The following is a 23,505-nucleotide window of genomic DNA, read 5'->3' as shown; positions in this document are numbered from 1 at the left end:
TTTGAAACAAAACTTACAAGGAAAAAGTTGTTTCTTTACATCCATAAGTATATCATGCACTATAAAGTACAACCTAATATGCTGAATATTCCAATCGGAAACAGAAAAAGGAAAAAGAAAAGGATAAATACAAATTATTGTAACAAGCTTTGAGCTTGGTTTCTTTGCAACCCTAAAATGCGATTGCAAAGAATGAATGGTATGAATATTCTTAGGCGCCTGCAACACTACAGATTTAAAACAGTTAGAAAGAAGTGTAAAAAGAAAAATGACAACACTACAATTATCTATGATACAAATTTCAATTGCTGAAGAGAAAATGCTGTGGGTCTGGTCCAGATGGGAGCAGCCGTTGACGATGATGATGATCGCAGACTTCGTTACAAAATGGTTCCCAGTAGCCAAATATGCAATAAAAGGCTGTAGGCAATAAGACCTAGTCTTGTTCCCGGTCGACTCATCAAAAGTCGACCACCAGATACCCTGTACATATTAAGGGCAACTCAGTTAAGACAGACAGTATTCACTAGCAGTCGGATATTGTTCAAAACTGAATATAGAAGAGAACAGTGTAATATTAGGGAAAAAAAATACAGAAATAGCTATAATATCTTCGTCTGAAAGTTTTAAATATAATTAGAGCCTTACCAAATTCCGTCTATCCGGTCTGCAACCATCTTTCCTTGTCTTGGAATTAGACCCAATGTGTTAAGAGACTTGAATACATGGCCTGCAGGAAAGAGATACAAAAATGGCAAAAGAAATGTATAAACTGTCTGACCTTTAAGACAATATCCAGGGAAATCTGAGAACACTATGATGCATACCTTTGTCCTCGTCAGTTTCCTCGCTGTTAATCAGACGAGCAGATTCAGAATCAATATTGATTGTAAGATGGTCAGTGGATCCCTTCCGCATAGTTCTTGTGTGAGCAGCGGAGGGAACAGGAGAGATTGTTTTCTGCCCAAGTGTTCCCTGCATCTAGAAGAATGGCAATTTATACTGTTAATCTAATGCCAAACTAGTGCTTTGTTATTTAAATCCAGCAGGTAGCAAGCCATTTATAAAATAAGATATTAAGAACAAAGTCGTCATACAAATAAAGCATAAACCAGACCTTGAAGTCTAAGCTTACAGATGCCAATACACTAAAATTGCTGCAATTTTAAACTCTATCCAACATTGAGCCAATAAAACATGTGTCACACACTTCGAACAAGAATTCTTACCACATCTTCAACTTCAGATATTTCTGACCCAGTGGGCAGTGAAGATGCTTCAAAGATGCTCCTTTCCTGGACTATCTCTGGCTGATCTCTCCTGCCATGAAGTGATTCTTCAAGTAAATCTACCTTTGTTGTCAAGTCATCAACTTCTTTTTGGCTCTCAAGCAACTTGTTACCAAGTTCTTGGACTTTGGATTTTGAATTTTCAGCGTCTGAATGCAGGGTCATAATCTGCTTCTCTAGTACTGCTAAGAGCCCCTTTGATCCAGAAGATTTTTGGTTGACAACAAATTCATTACTTTCCAGCATATTAACAATTTTTTCCAAACCAAATGTGAACTCAGCAAACTCTATTTTCGTCTTTTCTAAGTCCGGCTTATTTCTAATGTGTGTTTCAACTTCTCCCTTCAGATGTTCAATTTCAGCAGTTTGAGTTGATAGGATTGACTGCAGTTCTTGTTTCTCATGCTCTAATAAATCTATTTGATGTGGCAACTTAGTTGCACTATTGATAATTGAAAATAGTTTCTTCACAATAGCTGAACTTTCAGGTTCCTCATCTCCAGCTGACTCTGCATAAGGGATTTCAATCCCAGATATTTTGTCAACAAGTTTTCTTATCTGCAAAGGTGACAGGAAAAGGCCTTCTGCCTCTGCAACAATACCGCATTAACTTTAACTTATCAGAGGACTAATAAATGAGAAAAAGTGAAATAGACATGCACAACAAACCGCCAAAAAAAAAAAATAGGGAGGGAGAGAGAGAGAAATTATTCACCTTGTTCTTTCCTTGACAATCTATCATATAACAATGAAATTTTTGCTTCATTTTCCTTCAACTTTTCCTCTTTGGCTTCAAGATCCTCTACTTTCAGCCTCAGCTCTTTACAAGAGTGTTCTAAGGCATCTACATCACTCTCCAACTTGGAAACCTTATTTTGGTGTAGATCCCTTTCATCTTTAACTTTTTCATAAGCTGTTGTGGTGTCTTGCAGTTTCTTCTGCAAATCTTGAATTGTAGAGGCTGCGACAGTACTGGTCATCTCAAATAATTTAGCAAGAGGCTGAGCTTTCCTTGCAGAAAATAACAAATTTTCTGCTGCCTCATGGTATCGGTTGCCATGCAGGCTTTTCTGATGATCTGTTGTATCATCTCCATCAACTTTGCTCTCTGGCTGAGAAAAACCACGGTTCAAATTTTCAAGCTCCGGAACAGAGTTCAGTTCTAGTAGATTATTCTTGACTTCAAACTGCAGTTCCCTTGTAGCATCAATACAAGCAGACAATAAAACTGTAGCATCATTTTGTAACAGCACCATAGCTTCCTCATGCTCCTGTTTACACCCCTCCAAGTTCTTAACTTTTCCTCTTAAAGAATCCATGCACTGAGTCATTCTTACAACTTCATCCCTTGTTGTCTGCAGTTTTCTCAATAGAGCAGCAATAAACTCATCGATAGAAACAGAGAAATGTTCGAACGTGTCCGTAAGGATTTTGGTTCTCATCTGGAACCCTTCAGCAGTCTTTCTAAAACATGAAGTTATATCATCGGCATCTAATACTGTCACCTCATTATCATACATCTCAATGTTGTCAATGTCATCTATGAAGGATTTAGTCACATCTGAATTTCCCTGGAACAAGTTAAAAAGTTAAATAAAGCTAAAAATAGGAAACTGTCAACAAATTAAGCCAAACATAAAAATGAATAAATGTGTCCACACGTCATTATGCACATGTTAGAGAAAGAGACAACAGAACAGAGAACTTGAAAAATGTAAAGCTTAGACAATGTAAAGCTTGAAAAATGTTAGAGACAACCCTTGATGGCTGGGTCGGGGGGGTGTTTGGAAGAGGCTCATATTACCTCAGTAACGGCTGAACCCTTGCCAACAACACCAATTCTTATATCTTCAACAATGAGTTCCATATTTTGCAAGCCCTCAATTTTCTGCTCAAAACACGATTTCACTGCAGATAACAACCTCTCATCTTTCATATGCATTTGAAGATCATTAAGATGTCCAATAAGCTCAACCGACCTGCTCTCTAAGCTGCCAATTGTTCCAGCCAGCTCATCCCTGCATGCATTCAACTTGGAATTAAGTGCTGATACCTCCTGGTCAGAAATTCTTTTTTCACCTTCAAGGACAGAAATATCATTCTTTGCCTTCAACAGTGCATCTTCCATTGATTTTATAGTTGTATGCGCATCTGCCAGCTTAACAGCCTGGGAGCCTGCCTCATCTTTCAGCATCTGCAGCTCATTCTCCAATGTGGTTTTGCCAACTTGTAAAACATTATTTTGTTCAGTCAGCACTGCTACATTGGCTTCGACCTGGGATAGGGCATCTTCAAGAGACTTTATTGTTGTATAAGCCTCTGTTAGTTTGCTCGTCTGAGAAACAAATTCCTCTCTTACTTGCTCTAGTTCTAACACTGCCGCAGCTCCGCTAGCCTGAGCCTCTTCTTTATTTTGTTCAGTCAGCATTGCTACATTGGCTTCTACCTGGGCCAGGGAATCTTCAAGAGACTTTATTGTTTTATATGCCTCCGTTAGTTTACTGGTCTGAGAAGCAAATTCCTCTCTTACTTGCTCTAGTTCTACTACTGCAGCAGCTCCGCTAGCTTGAGCCTCCTCTTTCTCACAGATTAGCACCGACATATTATTCTTTGCCACTGACATCTCATCTTCAAGTGACTTCCTGCTTGCACAAGCTTCTGCAAACTTGCTAGTTTGGATATGAGCTTCCTCTATTGCTTTCTCCAACTCTTCTTCAACATTTTTCTTGCCAACTTCTACTTGCCTCTTTTCGTCAGCAAGCTGAGTAATCTTATCCTCCGCAACTGACAGTGCAGCCTCCAGTGACTTCATAGTTGATTGGGTTTCTGCTAACTCGCTAGCCAATGCACTGGCTTCCTGTTTTACATTTCCCAACTCTTGCTCCAATTGTGTCTTGGTATCATGGCATTCATTGATGTAACTTGCAATCCAATTGACCTTTTCTAATGGCTCTTTGAAGACTGAATTAACAGGAAGAATGATGCGATCAACAGTTTCAAGTACTTTCTGAAGCATATTATTGCTCTCCAACAAAAAGTGCTCAAACTGATTCCGCTCATCTTTCATAGCAATGAGATCAGCCTCCATCTTTCGGATGCAATCTAAATCATTTGACAATCTATTGATCTGATCCCTGCACTCAGAAATTGTAGATTCTTGCTCCTGCAAATTGAGCTTCAATTTCTCAATCTCTGAGTTCTTCTCATCTAGTTGAAGTTTCAAGTTCTCTCGATCTTGAAACAATCCCTTGCCTTTCTTAACTGCCATGGATAACTTCTCCCTTAGCAAAGCAGATTTCTCCTCTGATCGTTCAAGATCTTTCTGCTGGGATTCCTTTTCCTCCTTCAGTGCACCAAATTCTTCAGATGCCACTCTTAATTTATTTGATAGATCATTCAACTGCAATCTGACCAGTGCATCTTCCTCAAGTATTTGCTGGCACAGAATCAACTCCTGGTAACTAACATACAAGAGACTTTGCATTGTTTGGAGCATTTCAGAATCAGCGCCAGAAGTATCAGAAGAGGCACAAGTTTGTTCTCTTATCTTCCCAATGCATTTAGAAATTATTGCGGTCGGATCAGAAGAAGTCTGAGAGGCAACATCTTGGTCTTCCATTGATGTTCCGGATTCCTTTAGTAAAACCCTCACCATATGATCTTTCTCCAATGAGATTTTGTTGGCCTTTTCAACAATTTCTTCATATTTGCATAGTAGGTCATTCAACTCCTTTTGAATATAATCTTTCTCTTGTAATTCAGCAGACAGTGAAGCGCTTAAGCGGTCTATTTCATTACGTGCAGCTTCCTTCATTCTATTAAGTTGATCTAGCAAAACATTTGCTTCATCTTTGGCCTGATAAAATGATTCCTTAAGCCATGCCAAGCGAGATTCCAGATCAGAAAATGAACCGGTTTCAGGCACATCAATTAAAGAAACAGCATCTTTCAATTTGTAGAAGTCCAGAGAAATTCCCTTCAGTTCATGTCTCTCACTCACAAGCCATTTGATTCTCTCCACCATATCCAATGATTGAAGTTCCTCAGGTATATCAATCTGAGCGAGGACTTCTTCAGATTTTTCAAGCATCAAATTACTCTGCTGGAGTGTTTCTTGCAATGATGCAACCAAATTTTCGGTTTTGATGAACTCTTCTTTGCTTAATTCAGCAGCCTGTAGGGCACTGGATTTTTCTTGCAATTCAGCTAGGCATTTCTCAAGCTCAATTGTTTTATCAGCCAAAGACTGCTTCAGTGAGTCCCGCTGCTGAACCAATGCCTTCCCTTTTGTCACAGCTAAGCTAAGCTTTTCTTTGGTACCAGTACACTTCATCTTCTCATGCTCAAGTTCTGTCTTCGTTTTGGAAAGTTCTGCATTCACTGCCTCAACCATTTCCCTTTCTTTCTCAGCTTGTTCAACTAATTTTCTATTTTCATTTTCTAAATGGCTTAGATTTTCAACCGATTCCTCTTCCCTTCTTTTGAGATTGAGTAACTCATCACGGGCAGCAGCAAAGACAGTCTCAAACTGCTCTTGCACTCTAAGTTCAGGGTCAGGCTTCGACAAACACTGGCCCAGTTGATAAATTTCATAAAGCATCTGATTATACTTTTCAATCAACATATATGTGCTTTGCTCAACATGAGATATTTTCCCACTAATCGAACTATCCATCAACTCCCCCTGATAAACTACCATTGCAAGATAAGACAACATCCTATCTGCAACAACCTCAACATACTGGTCCTTTTCAATCTGAGCCTCAGACGTTATACCTGCAGCTGAATTCAAATAAGCAGCAGCTACATCATGCGATACCAAAATTTCAGCAACTTTTGCATTAAGATGCTCAATCTCTCGATCCTTCTTATATAGAACGGCATTAATTTCCCTAATTGCACTCTCATTCTTTGAACGCTCTTCCAAAGCACTTCTAAGAAACTGTGAGCATTCACTCAGCAATTCATGCAATGGGGCATCACCCACCTGTCTCTTTCCATCACTTTCCCCAAACTCTTTCTCACTAAAACCCTCAGCCAATTCACCATCTTTATTAGTCAAAACCTTAAGCTGATGTCTAAGATTAGCTAGTTCTCTTGCAAAATTCTCTCTTTCCTCCTGCAAACATAACAACACAAATTCAATCATCACTAGAAACCAGTTATCTTATCAACAGAAAAATAATCAACCAATATTAACAGAAATAAGTAACCACACCTTATAATCCTTCTCAATACTATCTCTCTCACGGACTGTCTTTTCCAACAAATTTCGCAGACGTTCCAGCTCATGATTACTTCCAGAGCCAACGTCAGTTTCAACAAGGTGATTCTGATTCTGATTCTCTTTCAAACTAACAACAATATTTTCCTCAGAATAGGATGGCTCAGCTTCGTTACTTGCAACCGACTCTCTATTATCAGCATTTCTGGCATCATCTAAATCGTCTGATGCATCAAGAAACAAATCGTCTTTACTCTCAACCGAATTCATACCAACCACATCTCCCTCTTCCTACATTCATTCAATCACATAACAAAAACACATCAAAACACATCAACTTGAACAAAAAAAAAGGTCAAATTAGTAGACTTTATCAATAGTAAAACGGATTGATTCAATTCTTACCCGATTAACCGACGATTCGGAATTATCTGGACCGTTTGATTCGTAATTCTCTGACATTTCTATCTATCATAGTCTAATTCCTCGTTCTTCAACAGAAATCAGATCTGACTAATGTGTCCAATACGACACCCGCCCTCCAGCCCCCAAAAAACAAAACCTACAAAATTTTAGGGATTTTTTAGCGACTGATCTGTTATCTGTCAGCGAGGTGCGAAGCAGATTAACGTTTCCGCCAGTTTTTTAAGTTTCTAATTTTTATTGTTTAAGTCTTTCATAGGGTTCTGTGACAGTGTCTGGCAAATCAAATCGTTACAACACTACAGTGATTAGTGACCAGCAACGGTGAAAAAACGGCTAAGCGTTTCGCAGCTTTACAGAACAGAAACGCTGTCGTTTGGTGTTCGTTCGGGAAAGCCCCAGCGAAATTCTGAAACGGTGTTGTATCGCTTTGCAATTGCAATACTGTTAAATGGATGATGAAGCTTCCAAAATATCATAGATTTCCTTGCCCAAAATGGTTGACAAAAAATATATATAAATCTGCTATTATTACTTTTTATATTGTTAATTGTCCAAAATGAATCGTAATTTGTTTGGAAATTATAAAATCTTAACCATTAAATTCAAAATATTGATCGTCACTAATTTAATGTATTTTTAATACAATCTAAAGCTAAATGTCAATAAAATGTTAATCATAGATACAACTGAGTTTGTATTTTAAATAATTAATTTTATGAAATAAACCTTTTTATGCTATTAAAACAATGTAAGATGATATCTAAAACTTAGTGGTCGCTTTAGAGGATAAGACATTAATTATGTCACGTGTTATGTATACATCATTTATATTGAGGGCATGTATATTTAGAGTTTGAAATTTTATTAATTTCATACGTTTTTTTTAAATTTACTCTTTTTTAACTTATATATGATTTTCAAATTTTTATATATGAATAGAAAATGTAAACTTTTATAACATTGATATGAATGAAAAAAAGGTCTAAATGGAAAATAATATTCCTAAAATATCTCTATTAAATGTATTTATTTTTTAAATAATAAAAACATAATTTCTTTATTCATGTTGGCTTATAAGAATATAAATGTCAGATAACCATATTTAAGATTTTCTTATTTATAAAAATAAATGATATCCCACTTATATTCTGATATTAAAAAAAAAAATCATTTGAACATTTGTATTTAAACTTCAGCCAAATTTAAACATAATCAATTTTTTTTTGGGAGACCCTATCTTTGTTGGAATTGATTTTGTGATTAATATTTATTGAAATTAAATGCATATGCTGGTTGCTGATGTGATAATTACAATCAAATCAATTGGAACTCACATTTAAATTTTAAAAAATATTTTAATCTCTATCATTATACTAATTTTTTAAATAAATAAATATAAGTTGAGAATCACAAGTTTAAGGTTTGGAGAAGAGAAGAAATGACCCAAGTAGAAATACATTAGCAAAGTTCTATTTAACCATTTTATATAAACGAAGCAATAGAAATTATTAACGAGTATAAACTTGGAATATTTTGAAGCTTTACCATATCACAGATAATACCAAACGTAAACGTGTACTATGGCCCAAAATCAAGCAACTATTCACCAAATGTTAATTGCATGGTCAAGGAACGAAGTGCTAAACTCTCAGACCAAAGAAATATCAAGCAATAAGGACCCATGCTTTCCTACAACGAAGGGGCTTCATTGGTGACAATTCCTCCCGACTATAAATTCATCTCTAGATACACCGCACCACACAACACAAACACAAACAGAAACCGGGGACAAAAAAAAAAGTACACTCGTAAAGATGAGTTCAAAGCATCTGTTCATCCACATTACACTCTTAATCGTCTTCTTAACATTCCCTCTTTCCTCTGCTCAAGATGGGAGCCAGCCCGATCCTGCTCCCCCCACTGATGATAACAACAAGCGCCAATGTACATGTCCATGCCCATGCCCTCCGTCTGATCATGACAACTCACCTCCAAGTGACATCAATAAACCTCCCCAGCCACCAACTGATATCAATAAACCTCCCCAGCCTCCGAGTGATACCAGTAAGCCTCCCCTGCCACCAAATGACGGCAATAAGCCTCCCCAACCTCCAAGTGACACCAATAAGCCTCCCCAGCCACCAAATGACAGCAGTAAGCCTCCCCAACCTCCAAGTGACACCAATAAGCCTTCTCATCCACCAAGTGACAATAATAAGCCTTCTCAGCCTCCAAACGACAACAATAAGCCTCCCCAGCCACCAAGTGATAGCAACAAGCCTCCCCAACCTCCAAGCGACATTAATAAACCTCAGCAGCCACCAATTGACAGCAATAAACTTCCCCAACCACCAAGTGACAACAATGAGCCTTCACAGCCACCTAGTGACAGCAATGAACCTCCTCAGCCTCCAAGTGATAATAATGAGCCTCCCCAGCCACCAAGTGACAGCAATAAGCCTTCCCAGCCTCCAAGCGACAGTAATAACCCTCCTCAACCGCCAAGCGACAGTAATAACCCTCCGCAACCACCAAGTGACAATCAACTTCCCCAACCACCAAGCGACAACAACGAGCCTTCACAGCCACCTAGTGACAGCAATGAACCTCCTCAGCCTCCAAGTGATAATACTGAGCCTTCCCAGCCTCCAAGTGATAATAATGAGCTTCCTCCGCGTCCAAGTGACGGCAATGAGTCTCCTCCTTTCCCTCTAACTCCAGAGAACAACAAGCAGTCACCCCCTCTTCCTCCAAATGAAAGCAATGAAAATCCATCTCCTTCGAAACCAAGTAACAACGACTATGAAGGTTGTTTCTCCAAGGTATTTGCCTTTGGAGATTCATACACAGACACTGGGAATGCCTACATGATGGGTGGCCTTCAATCCTTTGTTGGTTCATTAATCTCAAGTTTGCCTGGACATCGTAATTTGTATGGCCACAGGCAATGTGATGGCCGCTTGGTTGTTGATTTTCTTTGTGAGACTCTGGCCATACCTTACTTGCCACCTTATAAACAAGCTTCCTCAAACTTCTCTTCAGGTGCAAACTTTGCAGTAGCTGGATCAACAGCATTCTCCCATGATCTATTTGCTAAAAGTATTGGCAATCTCCTGATGTGGAAAGGTATTCCATTGGACTTCCAAGTTCAAATAGAGTGGTTTCGCAGGTTTATGAGGGAGGTCGCATGCAAGGGAATGAGTGACAGTGAATGCAAAGCCGAGATTGAAAATGCACTCTTCTGGGTTGGTGAAATTGGGGGAAGTGACTATGCTCGTACATTTGGATCTTCAATTTCCCACGAATTGCTTACAAAACTAACTCTTGGTCAAATTTCTAAGATTGTTAAGGTAATTTTTCGTCATACGTTTGATGGTTTTCAGTATTTTGAATGCATTAGGCCATATTTGGTTTCCTACCAACAGTTAAGAACCATTGTTAATCTCATACCATATTTGCATGACAGTCATTGTTGGACAACGGTGCAAAGTACATTGTGGTTCAAGGGCTACCGCCATTGGGATGCTGTCCGTTAGAGATGTTCCTATCTAAAGCATTTGATCGTGATCAAATGGGATGTGCATCAACGTGCAATGCATTGGTCCAATCTCATAATGATAATCTCCAGAAGATGATACTCGAATGGCAGAAACAATACCCCAATTGTGTCATTGCATATGCTGATTTCTGGCGTGCATTTGAAACAATCTTGACACATTACAAGGATTATGAATTTGATGAGCCCTTCAAGGCATGCTGTGGAGCAGGTGGTCCTCTGAACTTCAACATGCATTCTTTATGCGGATCAATCGGCACATCCACCTGCACGGATCCCAGTAGGCTCATGCATTGGGATGGAATTCATTTAACAGAAGCCATGTATAAACACATAGCTGATCTCTTCCTCAACCAAGGCTACTGCAAACCATCATTCCAGGAGCTCGTTAAGAAGAAAAGGGGCATGTAATCTACCTATGCCCTGAAGAAAAGCGGCATAAGAGTAGTATTAGGTCATTTAGTGCGCTCTGAATGGCGGCATTCATGAAGCGATAATTAAGTTCTGTCTCAGAATTCTTTTTGTTGGTATCTCAGGAACAGAACATACGTTGATTTTATTATGATGTTCGCAATAAAGACAACGCAATTGTTTTCTAGCTGATAAAACAAGTGCCTGTGCCTTTGCCTACAATTCAATGTTTTTCACATTTAAGTTTAATCATTCTGTTTTCTCTTAGATTCTATTGAAACTGACTTTTGTGCTTGATATTAATTGACCCCCATCTCAGCTAATATCATGAAATTTTTGTTTCTAGAATATAAAATTGTCCACAATACTAAAATCAACAGAAGACGGTGAAGTAAAGATGCTCACAAAACCCAGCATGTTAAACTGTTTCACGAAAATCAGGGTCAATTCTCTCCCAAGTTTTACTTGCAGCTTATGTTATTATAACGACACCCGAAGCTTGATAAACGAGATGCCAGACCACTCATCCATGAGCACGCAAATTGGTAATCAACCATTGTGAATATATTTTTTTAATATTGGATCGATAACTATCACAATTCATTAACAAAACCAATTTCCTTTTAACCTAAGTTGATACTTCCAAGTGATTCTTATTTATTTTATCGTCAAATATCGCACTTAGCTGGCAGATCCGTATTTTTAAGAATAACAAGGAGATTGTGCATCAAGAGAGCAAAATAAAAAAATAAAAGGTTCCCTTCAACCAAATGAGTTACTCCTCTGCTCCTCAAAGGCAGGGCAAAGAAATGCTTTCACAATCACCCGAACCATATTACAAATGAGTCGCAATCAAACTAGCAAAGTGCCAAAGTTCTCACAATCATAGTGGCGCCAGCAGCAGAATATCATGCTGCTGAAACAAGCAGCATTATTCAAAGTATTAAACTTCAATACAATCGATATGCTGCTCAAAAAATGAAAGCAAGGGTAGCAACAATCTAACAACAAACACTTAATCTTCAACAGCAAAGCCACAATGATAATTGGTGAAGGGAATGCCCAGTACCCAAGGGAAGCTATACACACACACATTCATCTCATCAATGTCACTCAGCCATTCAATAGAAGATGACAGACAAATCAGAATAATTCAAAGTAATTTGTGCAACTTGAACATGATTGCAAGGAAAATGTAATTGTACAAACTGATTTTTTGATAGCACAATTTTGACATTAATCAGGATATCATCCCAATGCTCTTAATGTTCAGACAGGCATAACAAGGAATTCATTATTTTGGTGTAAGAATGAGAATTTTATTTACCAGACTCTATTTACGTTTGAAGGTCGGCCTTTCTATCTGTACATCAATCTTCTCACTTATTTCTAGTCAGATTAGGTATTCATAATATACTACGAAGAGGGCATCTGGGTAATCTTTTGGCAGACTGTTGATATAGAGGTAGAAACGCAACAAGTCCTCCTTCGAAACAGTTTCTGGATCAATAACATCATCAGTACAAGTAAGCACCCACAAGTCCTCTGAGTTAACTCTCTTCATGCTACCACGACAAAAAGGGCAGGATTCAGACTTTGTGTTCCTGTGATTTTGAAGGGATTATAATGAGTGAACCGAATACTAATACTTTTCACATCAAGTATTCAAGACAAAAACATGGGAGAGAAGGGGGTTTTAAGAAGTTTGTACATACCAATTGCGGTAGCATTTGATACACATTGCATGACAGCAATTAGGCAACACCATTTTGGTACATGGCTCCAAGCAAATCCCACATTCATCTTCTCTCTCCAAATCTGCACTGCCAACTTGGCTATCTCCTCTCATTCTATCAAAACTCCCAATTTCAAGATTCTCTATCTTAGCATCATCCAATTCCCTCAAATTACTATGAAGTCGCTGAAGCGATGGCAATATAACGCCTGAAGTTTGATTTTCATGAACAAAGTCAGAATATTTGCATAAAGCAGAACCAAAGGCAATTAACTGATTTACAATAAATTCAAAATTAACAACAGGTAGAGTAAATTACATACCATAAAATTCCCTAATTGTTGCCTTTCTTCCAGGACTAGTTAGGCTTGGTCGATCGTCTGCAGACACCTGGGTTAATAAGTGAGCAATTAATTAAAAATTGCACTAATTATTCAAGCAACAAGAATGTGTTCCATTAGATTGACTTTCAAAAATCAATATGCTAAAAAACAACCTTATATACAAGTATGTGGAAGAAGTTTAGATATCTAGGGAGCACACACATGCAGGAAGAATTCACCCATTGTAGCAAAAACCAAAAGAGGGGAGCCCAGTGATCGTAAACCAATTTCATTTGAAGACGTGCACCACCTTTCGCTCTTGGAATTGCAGCAGCCCTACAGCCCCAGGTTTGTAGTTAGAGAAAATAAATGCAGCTGAGTAAACCAATGTCAACATTTTCCTTTACAATTTGAACAAAATCATCCAAATGCAATGATAAGTACCAAATAAGCAAAGGGAAAAAGAAAAAACCAACTTTGCTTCCTCAAATACAATAAGCAAACTCACTTTTGCTCGACAAGCTAAATAGAATCACACTGTAAATATCAAATTCATCAATTGTGAATCAACCACACAAAAAGAGAGGAAAGTTGCAGTTATTTTCATATACAGCCAATAAAGCTCCCAAATTAGACATATATGCCAAATTCCCATTTGGCATGTCTTCACATAAATTCCAAAAACTCATTAATTGCATGCACAAATCAAAATCCAACATAATACCTATATTAGGCACTAAATTCTTTTTTACCTCCTCATTAATTATGATGATCATGAAAGTGATCAAGTTTATGGACAAACAAAAACTACCTATTTTAGCCATAAAAGAAAGCTTCAAAATCAGACTCAAAACACAAACTTTTTAAGGAAAAAAAACAACACACACACACAAAAACTTACAAAGCATTAGCATGCTGTATATCAGCCTCCAAAACTTTGAGTGAGTCCTGATACGATGACTTAGCCAACTGATAGTACATCACCTCCATATCCCTCACTCTCTTCATTCTTCAACCCACAAAGAAAAACACGAAAAAAGCAACAAACTTTATAAACTTGATCACAAAACAGCAACTGGGTTCTGTTTGGTTTTGGCTTCTGACTTCTTAGAACTTAATCCACCAAAAACACAACAGAAAAAGGGGGAAAAAGAAAAAGTAAAAGAAAGAGAAAACAGGTTTCCTTTTCTCTCCTTTTCTAATAATTCTCTTAGCTTTTATCATTAATTTTTATGGATGAATTTTTAGAGGGCGGGGGCGGCTATGAAAATGACCTTTTCTTTTACCCCTTTTTTTTTTCTTTGCTTCACTTTTATGGCTTGAGGAGAATGAATACAGAATACGTACAAGAAATATACGTTTCTTTTCTAAGCTCTCTGCGTGTCTGTGATGCCCTCATTTATAAATTTTGAGCTTATCCTCATCTTTTACGTTTCCCTTTTTATTTAAATAATGCTAAATTCTTTCTTTATACACCTTCTCTAATCATTATTATAAATGACACACATATATCAATTTCATCATGATGGATTGTATTAGTTTTTTTTATATATGATATATTACTTATTCACTAATCTTTATTCTACCAATCTTGAAATTTTGAAAAATTTATGCACATGGCCCAAAATTACGGTTATTTTTTCTTTAAAGTTCAATTTGAACTTTTCTTATTTTTTGTAGCGAATGTAAGACGATATTTATTTTACCTGCCATGGACAAGGTATTTGTTGTCAGGCTTAGGGGCTCAAATAAAAGTTTATATTTGACCATTTTTTTGCAATTTTACTAAAATTTTGGCTATTTCTGATAATGTTTTTCAAAATTTTTATCTGGGGTTTTTCATTTTATGCGTGTAGGACAATAGTACAATCTTTGAACTTTGCTTGATCAAGAGCCTTTCTCAGGGTTTGATGCTTTGATTTGGATTAATGCATAATGGGTTTCGTATTCTTTCAATTGGCTCATTAATGATGGTGACAGATTTTTTTCAAACAAAAAAAAATTCCCTAAAAATGGGGTCAAATTATATTTTAACTTGTAATATATGATTGAATTTTAAACTTGATACAATGTGATTTTGCAGATACGGATGAGATTGTAAGATTATTAAGCTCAAAGTATTTGAGATTTTTTAAGTGGGTTTACGCATACAACACATTTCATAATGAACACAATAATTATTTTCCATTTGTTTAATATAATATATGTTAATTTTTTTACGGCATATTAAGAACGCCATGGCTCAAGGCTCATTCTCATTATTTATTAGTAGGTCCTCTTCAACGGGTACCTAAAAATCATTTGTTTTTTGTTAGGTAATCCAACTAAATCTTTTGTTTGATGAAAAAGTCAAGCTTTTATAAACTGCCTGCTTTGATTTTTAAAATGTTCAAATTATTGAATAAAGAAAGTTTTAAAAGGTTATTAATTGCATCAATTTTGTTTTTTTATAATTATTGGAGTTTAATTTTCATGTATGTATAATGTATTGACTCATGAATCTCAATGAATGGCTTGTTGGTGAGAATAATAAATGTACAAGACCAACCGGTTTTATGAACTTAGCCCTTTTGAATTCAAGTCAAACAAGACGGAAACGAAAATGTATTCAACTCATATTTTTTTTTAATTAAAACAAAATCATACTTTAAATCCAAGAAAATGGCATTGTCTGTCTCAAATTAATTCACATACAGTTGAATGTGACAAAAAATAAATAAACCAATTCTACCAAAAGAAGTATATTATATATATATATTTTTTAATAATGAGCAGTTAGAAAAAGAACAGATTCTATTACACGAACAACTTTGTTGTTCCTAATCATAATAAGCATATTAGGTATAAGCAGAACAATTATGATTATTGATTATGATTAGGATTAATGAGAATATTGTACAAACTTACAAAGTATTAGGTGGGGTGTAACAAAATTATCTGGCGGCCGGTGCAAGGCATTCATTTGACAAATCCGGGCTTTCAATTTCGAGAAAACTTGTCAACAAAGTTTTCCTTGAAGATTGTCCCTTGGAACTGCTAGAAGAAAATTTTTGGTCACCGCCCTTTTCAATCTTGATTGAATCCTGTATTGCCAACACTATTTCCTGCATCTTTGGCCTGGAAAATCCTCTCTGCTCCACGCATTGTATTGCCACTTCAGCTATTCTCCAAATCGACTCGATCTTCACATTTCCTATTAGCACCGGATCCACAATGCTTATCACATCCCCTTTCTTGATCATTGATCTTGCCTGTAAGACAGCACAGCTGTTAGTGATTATTTTAAAAGTTCCCAGTGTTACTAGGCTGGCTCAACAATCACCCTGTAGATTGCACATGCGCATTTTACAAGTACTTAAAATGTGCTAGAGGGCGTACCCAATGAACAATGTTCAGTTCAGCACCAAAATCTTCCACTGAGACAGGTTTCTTTCCGGAAATCAGTTCCAGGAGGACAACCCCGAAACTATAGACATCACTCTTTTCTGTCAATTGCTGATTTCCATAGTACCTGTTAAATTACTAGTTAAGCATACTGGTAGGGAAGAATGGAGATGATTAAATTTTACATGAATGGTGAGTTAGTATGGCTTACTCAGGGTCTAGGTAGCCGACTGTTCCTCGTGCTACGCTTGATATATGGGTCAAATCCTCTTCAGCTTGTCTTGAAAGTCCAAAATCTGACACTTTTGCTCTCATATTAATGTCTAAGAGAATGTTGCTTGATTTAACATCTCGGTGAATGATACCTGGGTTGCAGCCAGTGTGCAAGTATTCAAGGCCTACAAAAATCTAAATTTGTGTTAATAATTGAAGACTGATCTATGCACGATTACCAACTATACTGGGAAGTTTGATTATAAACCTTTGGCTGCATCATGTGCAATTTGTAGACGAGTCAGCCAGTCTAAAGGCTTCTGGTTGACAGAACCTGCCGCCAGCAATTTATGTCATCAACTTTATTTTTTAGCTTCAGTTTTAAGAAAGCTAGAAGATAGAAATTGTGCAAAAGATTGAAGGGTACAAGAGCTGACCGTGTAAACGATCCCTCAATGTTCCATTGTGCATATACTCGTAAACCAGAATGCGTTGATGTTCTTCTTCACAGTATCCAATTAAAGGAACCAAGTTCCTGTGATGAATTCTTGACAAGAGAGCGACCTGAAAACACAGTATCATGGGTATATAAAAGATATATTGCTTCAACTTTTTAACAAATTAGCACAATACTACATGAGTACTTTGTATAATAAGTAACTTAAGCTGAATCTGACAGTACCTCAGTCACAAATTGTTGTGTCCTATGACTGCATGAATCGGCCATTATCTTGACTGCTACCTCCTTTCCATCTTTCATTTTGCCGTAGTAAACAGATCCAAAACTTCCTTTGCCAATTTTTTTACAGAAATTATTTGTAGCTTCTTCAAGCTCTGGAAGTGGAATAAAGTATGCTACCCCTTCATCCATAAAATGGCCCCCTCGTGCAATCGAATAGGCAGTATTTGAAGGCTTTGTGCTAGTTCTCAAGGAATCAGCTAATGGACACACTGGAAATTAGCACAATGCAAAAGTTCATCCAATGTAATATACGAAGAGAAATTGAGATTTACACACCTTTTTCATAACTTTTCTGGTTTGATATTTTTCTCCGAAGTTTACGCAGAACTATCAAACTACACAAGAACAGAACTAACAGAATTGCCAAAACTCCTATTGAAGTTCCGAGAATTAACTTAAAACGCATTCTTCGCCGTGACTCTTTATGCAATTTAGGATTGTTGTCATATCTGCCAGAGAAAAGAAGCAACTTTTAACATCTTGACAATCATTCCTCGGAAAATGTTTACATTATTATATAACATTAATCATGCATCCTTATGGCCAAAAGAACCAAAAGCATACTCACTTGAATATCACTTTTCCTGTTAACAGTGCTGGAGGTATCTCACCAACAAAAGAGTTGTTCTCAATGTGCCTGCCACAGGAATATTTAGTCAGATTCAAACTTTCTTTAGGGAAATATACAATGAAATAAGCTCATTCAAAGAAATATGAAAATTGACACTAGCACTTACAATTCCTGTAGATTTGGTAGACTGCCCATATATGATGGTAGTGATCCAGTTAATTCATTGTTCTCTAGATGCCTGCAGACTCGTAAAGAATTTAGGTCACAAAGAAGCACCACTTTCATCTATGCAAGCGAATCTTACAGCATGAAGTAACAAAGAGCTTACACAATTTTCAAATTGATAAGACGACTCATATCAGGGAGAGGCCCTGTGAGGAAGTTACCATCCAACCACCTAAGTCAGTTTGAAAAAAAAAAACATTAGGCAGAGCTAAAATAGAGATGGCCTTAGATTAGCAAGTCTTTTTTACAGCATAGTTGCACTTACAGCTCTGTCAGTGCCTCCATATTCTTAAGCTCAGGTGGAATTTCACCCTTTAAATTCTTTCCTGACAAGGCACTGCTCAGAAGGTCAGCGTAATTCATCTAAAAAAATTAGAATCTTTTAAGCATCTGAAAAAATGAAAATCTATGTTCAAGCTAACAGCTTTTTATCAATATGCTTGTTTCCATTTTCATACCCTTTCATAGATGGGCTTCTACATTCTATATCCAAACTTTCAACAATAGGTTGCCAGTTCAATTTAGTCCATGAATCGACAGATTTTTATATAAAGAAGTGATAACATTACATTTTTGTAATTCTTGGTGGAGTGGTAGTGCTACATGTCACCCATTCCCAGGGAACAGGGACACAAGGATCACCTCTGTCATTTGTCCGCTCACTTTCATCAGATATAGAGCGAAGGGCTTCTAGTACCATCACTACCAATTGAAAAAATAATTAGAAATGACTCACAAGTTCAGAATTGTCAGGAACATTCACAATCTGTCACATATGTGCACTTAACAGTAACCAAGTTGCAATTTCTTCTAACATGTAGCCAGATATAAGCAGATGAAAGTTGGAGCAAGCTACGCCATTATCTTATACTTACCATCTTGCCATTCGGTCTTTGCAGCAATCTTTTGGTATTTACTTATCTCTATCGCATTTAAGAGAGGCCCTAGGGTAGAATCTCTGGTCTTAACGAAGGAAAATGACAGGACAAAATTGAGAGTTACATTCATATAGCTGGGTTCATAAAGAGTGTAGCTCCCGTTGGCATTCTCAGCAATATTTACTACTGCATTGCTGTAGTCAGCAAAGTATGGCTGCTCCAATTTGAATTTCCGGGTTTCGCTTGGACCCAAGTCTTGAATTTCTGCAAAGTATGCAAAAGCTCGAGCATTCGCAGGAAAATCTTCCAGGTTTAGCCTATAGCTGAGTACTCCTTCTGTGCCAACCACTGCAGTTTGCATTACTTTGACAGGTGGGTATTCTCTTGTCCTTGTCTCTATGTTCTTTGTTGTATTGATCCTCACTGTGCCAGAGGCTGCCCCTACAACAAAATTTGGCCTTCTATCAAGATCTGAGTCCCAGATTCTGTCATAAGGATCATCCGGGTACCTGAGAAAACACAGTCAACTTGGTGAATCTGTACCAGTAGTACTAAATGACTAAATCCTTAATTGGTTATGATTTATGAGCATCAATTTCTCCTTCAGTCTATATCATATTTCAACTACACACTCACAGTTTGAAAGCATGATGCATCTTCAATCAATAGCTCGAGTTATCAAACACTTGATGAGAAATTACCTTAGAGCGTCCTTAGTTAGAGCACCAAAATTTACTCTAGCAGCTACCTTTAAGAAGAAATTATCCTCGAAATCCGTTGCATACATAGAAAGATTCAAGGGCCTTAACTCAAGAGTGGATATGAAAGGAGAACCTGTTACTGCACAGCATATGCACACGTCAATAGAATCTGAAGGAGCTCTGATGATCATTTCCTTTGCATATACTCTTGAAGCATCCAACACAGTCACAGTAGACCACAGAGTTGCATCCAAATAGAGCTGAAATTTCGGGTACGAGGCTTCACTTCCCAAACTGCCATACTGAAATGTTGCGCGGACAAGGTACCGTCTTCTCTCTTTTGTGATCAAATTATAGCAATATTTCTTGTTGTCTATAGGCAAATCTCTTCGTGTTCGATACTGCATCCAGTTTCCACTTGGATTTTCTACTTTCACTGATTTGCCATTGTTCATTATACCAATATCTGATATCCATGCCAATCCAGTACTTGGGTCAGTGTAGTTGCTCGTGCTCCCACAGTCTATACTTATAAATTCTGCACGTTCAGTTCATTAGATTGTTACAATCTGTCCATCTAGCCTCATAAGATCACATAACATCATTTCTAAACAATTAATGATTACTGCTATCTTAATTTGAATTTCATTTTACACCTTTCTTCAGCATCTACGCATCATTCACTTAACAGGGCTGAACACGCTCAGGACTAACACTACCTTACTTTTCAAATTAAGTTATAGTGAAAACTGAAAACTAATAAGATTATGGAAATTTAACTTCAGGAAGTGACGTACCTGTAACTTGGGACACAACAGATGATAAAAATAGAAGATATATAACCAAGAAATGAGAATATAAAACCATTGAAGATGAGGAAGCCAAGCCAGTCCTTTCGTTCTTTTCAAGGTTGAGAACTTCTGTGAGTTAGTGCTAAAAAAGAACAAATATTTTGTTAAGTTGAGAATCTAAATTACTCTTTATCTTTCTTTGCTCTCCAATTACCTTTCCCTTTTTTGATTGATAAGTTTGGCATTGGCAATGTTCATTCACGCTGATTTTGGAATCTTCTTTTTCCAATAAAGATTTTCATGCTCCCTTTTTTTGTCTTTGAAAATAAGAGTGTATGACACAATCCCAAGCCTTGAAAGTTGAAAAAAAAAAAAAATTAACTTGTAATCATTTAATTATTGGCTTTTACTGTCAGAAAATTTTATGAGACATGTTCCTGCTACAATTGATGTGACTATAATTAGTAACCGGGAAACCTGCTGTATGCACAACTAGCTGTATTTATTAACTTCCTTTATGTATAGATGATTACATAGATTATATAAATTTTGTTATGGCAAATGGGGTAATAAAGAAAATGTAATTATTATTGTCGGTATATCAAAGATGATTATGGCTATGGTATATGGAATAGGAAGAGAAGCTGAGGCTGCAAATCACAGAAAGCATCACATATATCTAGAGTCTAGAGAAAGAAATCAAGTGTGACATCGACACTCATCATTTCTCCCATGTAAAAAGAACATTAAATAAATAATCTTCTTTAGCTTTAATTTGCTTTTGCTTTGCTGCAAATCACTGAATCTCTTTTCTGGTAGCTTTTAGACCCACTTGTTTTCAGCTTTTGTGAACTTTGACAAAGCAACACGAAGATGATGGATTCTCTCCCTTTAGCTGGACGACATTCAAGTGCGGTCCCCCGTTTGTGTCGTAGTCTATGCTACTTTAACCAAATACATGACAATGTTAATTAAGTAAAGATAAGAAATCATGCAAAGTAACATCGTCACACTATGGCATTACTTTTTAATTATTGCATTTTATCCAATGTAAATTTGGTTTTAAAATTTTGGTGCTGATTTTCTACTAATTAACCACATAAATTTTTATACAAGTATATACAAGAAGGGTAAAAAAGAATCAAGCAATCTATCAACCATAGTAAATTTTTATTATTATTCGATTATGTTGTTATGCAGTAGCATGACTCACTCAAAATTCTTAGGCCATGTTTGCTTGAGGGTAGAGAAGTGGGGAGAGGAAAAAATTTTGATTTCTTTTCTACTTTCCATTAAAAAAAGTTTAATGGAATTAAATTTTCATTGAAATTCAATTTCCATCGAATTGAAGAATTTGTATTCCTTGTCAATGGTCGAGGATTTCAAATTCCTTTGTTGGACCAAAACTAAAATAAGTCTAATAAGGCCCAAATAAATAAGGCCCATCTAATAGATTTACTCCCAATTAAGCCCACGAAATGGTGGACAAATGACCTAGAATGATCCTCCTAAGTAACAAAGTTTTAAAGCCCAAAAGGAGCCAAGGTCCTAGATTCCTATCCTAAGACAAATCACCTAGGATAAATCAACTAGGTGGCAAGGATTTAAAGTTCAAAACGTGCTGAGGTTCTAGGCTCTTACCCTTAGGACAAACCTCCTAAGTTTGAAGGCTCTTATGATCCCAAGGTCTTAATAAAAATAACCTAAGGATAAAACATTCCTTCCTCTAATTTGTAGACAAGTTTGTATATCCATGTGTCAATCCACATGGGTACTAGAGGACAAGTGTTGCCAAATGTCACAAGAACAATGACATTTGTCATCAAAATAACTAGGACCCAAGTCAAATCAGTTTGGTCGATAAATATGTCTTTCATTCACATCAAAAGATAAGACAAAAAAGAGACTCAAAAGGGGAAAATGCTAACTTTCTCCCTCTAATCTTTCTCTTTCTAAATTCATATTTCCAAAAGTCCGATGACTGACTTGATCGTCGGAGGGTCTACGCCGGCAAAGCCGGCCCTCTGATAATTTTCTTGTGTTTGTAAAGTATCACAGGACAAGGACCTTCTGATTGCCTAAGGAAGTGGACTCAGAAGAGTATACAAAGGCCCATAAAGATCAGCCCAAAGAATGAACTCACCATCATAAGTTGGGACAAAATTTGCACCAACATCCTTATCTATTGGAACAGAAAAATTCCAATATTATTCTCTAAACAAAATTAATTTGAAATAAATTAAAGTGCAAATAATTTCTATTCATTTTCTTAAATTAATATGATAAACTTATTTGAAAAAAGAAAAAGCAGTAAAGTGAATCGTCGGACAATAATCGGAGACTCGTCGGAGTTTTACCGGAAACGCGCTTTACCATCAAAATTGAAAACCGGTATCAATGGGATCCTCATGAGCCGATCTACAACTCTATGGAGTTAAAAATGTTAATATACGTTGTTATTTATCTCAAGTCTTGTTTAAATGCATGGAAAAATTTTAACTCTCATATTTCTAACTAAATAGCGTATTTTCTACAAAATTAACATTTCCAATTAATAAATCGTTCATTTCTGATCATTATTATGCATCTAACGCGATGAAAAATGGCGGTCAACATTCATGACATGATGCTGTAATTTAAAAAAATAAAATTCTCTATTTAACTAAGTAATTTATAAATTGAATTAATTCATAAGTTAATTATTTTTTTATTTATTAACAGTATTAACATTAAAGATAGTGGGTATATTTATCCAATTAAAAAAATATAATTTCTTTTTTTTTTTAAATTTAATATAAAATAAAACAATAACAATTAAATTTTACACTCTTCTCCTCTCATCACCTATCCACTCTTTTTTTTTTTTTTTTTTTTCTCTTCTCCTCCCCTCCCCATCCTTAAAACCAACCAGTGTCTTAATTTATGAGTCATAACTCATAATTAAGACGAGAAGATGAGATGAACCCGTCAGTCTATTCTCGACGGGCCCCTATTTGTTAATCATTGTTAACTTTAACTAGTAGCCTAAGAATCCGC

The 23,505-nt window shown here is 36.5% G+C and overlaps 4 protein-coding genes across 4 annotated transcripts; 1 reads left to right on the top strand and 3 right to left on the bottom strand.

The window, feature by feature from the left end:
• Positions 1 to 13: 13 nt before the first annotated feature.
• LOC102608352 (trans-Golgi network-localized SYP41-interacting protein 1) lies at positions 14 to 7,420 on the bottom strand. The gene is made up of 8 exons (XM_006483948.4): positions 6,919 to 7,420; positions 6,508 to 6,804; positions 3,094 to 6,408; positions 2,005 to 2,860; positions 1,230 to 1,879; positions 828 to 981; positions 649 to 730; positions 14 to 483 (listed from the first exon to the last, which is right to left on the bottom strand). The coding sequence occupies exons 1-8, from the start codon at positions 6,973 to 6,975 to the stop codon at positions 381 to 383; spliced, it is 5,514 nt and encodes a 1,837-aa protein (XP_006484011.1). The 5' UTR covers positions 6,976 to 7,420; the 3' UTR covers positions 14 to 380.
• Positions 7,421 to 8,424: 1,004 nt separating this feature from the next.
• Positions 8,425 to 11,406, top strand: LOC112498956 (anther-specific proline-rich protein APG-like). The gene is made up of 2 exons (XM_025101048.2): positions 8,425 to 10,289; positions 10,406 to 11,406. The coding sequence occupies exons 1-2, from the start codon at positions 8,754 to 8,756 to the stop codon at positions 10,904 to 10,906; spliced, it is 2,037 nt and encodes a 678-aa protein (XP_024956816.1). The 5' UTR covers positions 8,425 to 8,753; the 3' UTR covers positions 10,907 to 11,406.
• A 679-nt stretch (positions 11,407 to 12,085) lies between these two features.
• Positions 12,086 to 14,347, bottom strand: LOC102608643 (hypothetical protein). The gene is made up of 5 exons (XM_006483949.4): positions 13,866 to 14,347; positions 13,138 to 13,300; positions 12,965 to 13,031; positions 12,622 to 12,850; positions 12,086 to 12,510 (listed from the first exon to the last, which is right to left on the bottom strand). Exons 1-5 carry the CDS (start codon positions 13,970 to 13,972, stop codon positions 12,300 to 12,302), a joined length of 777 nt encoding a protein of 258 aa, XP_006484012.1. The 5' UTR covers positions 13,973 to 14,347; the 3' UTR covers positions 12,086 to 12,299.
• Positions 14,348 to 15,739: 1,392 nt separating this feature from the next.
• Positions 15,740 to 21,291, bottom strand: LOC102608931 (probable LRR receptor-like serine/threonine-protein kinase At1g67720). Its single transcript, XM_052440044.1, has 16 exons — positions 20,684 to 21,291; positions 20,476 to 20,611; positions 19,679 to 20,216; positions 18,975 to 19,486; positions 18,669 to 18,801; positions 18,365 to 18,436; positions 18,203 to 18,271; positions 18,041 to 18,112; positions 17,872 to 17,940; positions 17,580 to 17,752; positions 17,244 to 17,500; positions 16,999 to 17,125; positions 16,830 to 16,895; positions 16,560 to 16,746; positions 16,343 to 16,475; positions 15,740 to 16,215 (listed from the first exon to the last, which is right to left on the bottom strand). Exons 2-16 carry the CDS (start codon positions 20,543 to 20,545, stop codon positions 15,898 to 15,900), a joined length of 2,796 nt encoding a protein of 931 aa, XP_052296004.1. The 5' UTR covers positions 20,546 to 20,611; positions 20,684 to 21,291; the 3' UTR covers positions 15,740 to 15,897.
• Between the last annotated feature and the right edge of the window lie 2,214 nt (positions 21,292 to 23,505).

Source organism: Citrus sinensis, chromosome 4 (assembly GCF_022201045.2).
Source record: "Citrus sinensis cultivar Valencia sweet orange chromosome 4, DVS_A1.0, whole genome shotgun sequence".
Taxonomy (NCBI): Eukaryota; Viridiplantae; Streptophyta; class Magnoliopsida; order Sapindales; family Rutaceae; genus Citrus; species Citrus sinensis.
This window is presented reverse-complemented; position numbering and strand designations above follow the sequence as displayed.

What these genes read in the sequence shown, in the direction of transcription:
- LOC102608352 (XM_006483948.4), bottom strand. Translation starts at nt 6,975, where the DNA reads ATGTCAGAGAATTACGAATCAAACGGTCCAGATAATTCCGAATCGTCG. An exon ending in CCGAATCGTCGGTTAATCGG is followed by an intron (nt 6,805 to 6,918) that starts GTAAGAATTGAA and finishes GAATGAATGTAG; the next exon opens with GAAGAGGGAGATGTGGTTGG. An exon ending in ATTGTCAAGGAAAGAACAAG is followed by an intron (nt 1,880 to 2,004) that starts GTGAATAATTTC and finishes GTATTGTTGCAG; the next exon opens with AGGCAGAAGGCCTTTTCCTG.
- LOC112498956 (XM_025101048.2), top strand. Translation starts at nt 8,754, where the DNA reads ATGAGTTCAAAGCATCTGTTCATCCACATTACACTCTTAATCGTCTTC. An exon ending in AAATTTCTAAGATTGTTAAG is followed by an intron (nt 10,290 to 10,405) that starts GTAATTTTTCGT and finishes TTTGCATGACAG; the next exon opens with TCATTGTTGGACAACGGTGC.
- LOC102608643 (XM_006483949.4), bottom strand. Translation starts at nt 13,972, where the DNA reads ATGAAGAGAGTGAGGGATATGGAGGTGATGTACTATCAGTTGGCTAAG. An exon ending in ATACAGCATGCTAATGCTTT is followed by an intron (nt 13,301 to 13,865) that starts GTAAGTTTTTGT and finishes CTGGGGCTGTAG; the next exon opens with GGCTGCTGCAATTCCAAGAG. An exon ending in TCCACATACTTGTATATAAG is followed by an intron (nt 13,032 to 13,137) that starts GTTGTTTTTTAG and finishes TTATTAACCCAG; the next exon opens with GTGTCTGCAGACGATCGACC.
- LOC102608931 (XM_052440044.1), bottom strand. Translation starts at nt 20,545, where the DNA reads ATGGTTTTATATTCTCATTTCTTGGTTATATATCTTCTATTTTTATCA. An exon ending in TGTTGTGTCCCAAGTTACAG is followed by an intron (nt 20,217 to 20,475) that starts GTACGTCACTTC and finishes CTGAACGTGCAG; the next exon opens with AATTTATAAGTATAGACTGT. An exon ending in ATTGAGGGATCGTTTACACG is followed by an intron (nt 16,896 to 16,998) that starts GTCAGCTCTTGT and finishes TGCTGGCGGCAG; the next exon opens with GTTCTGTCAACCAGAAGCCT.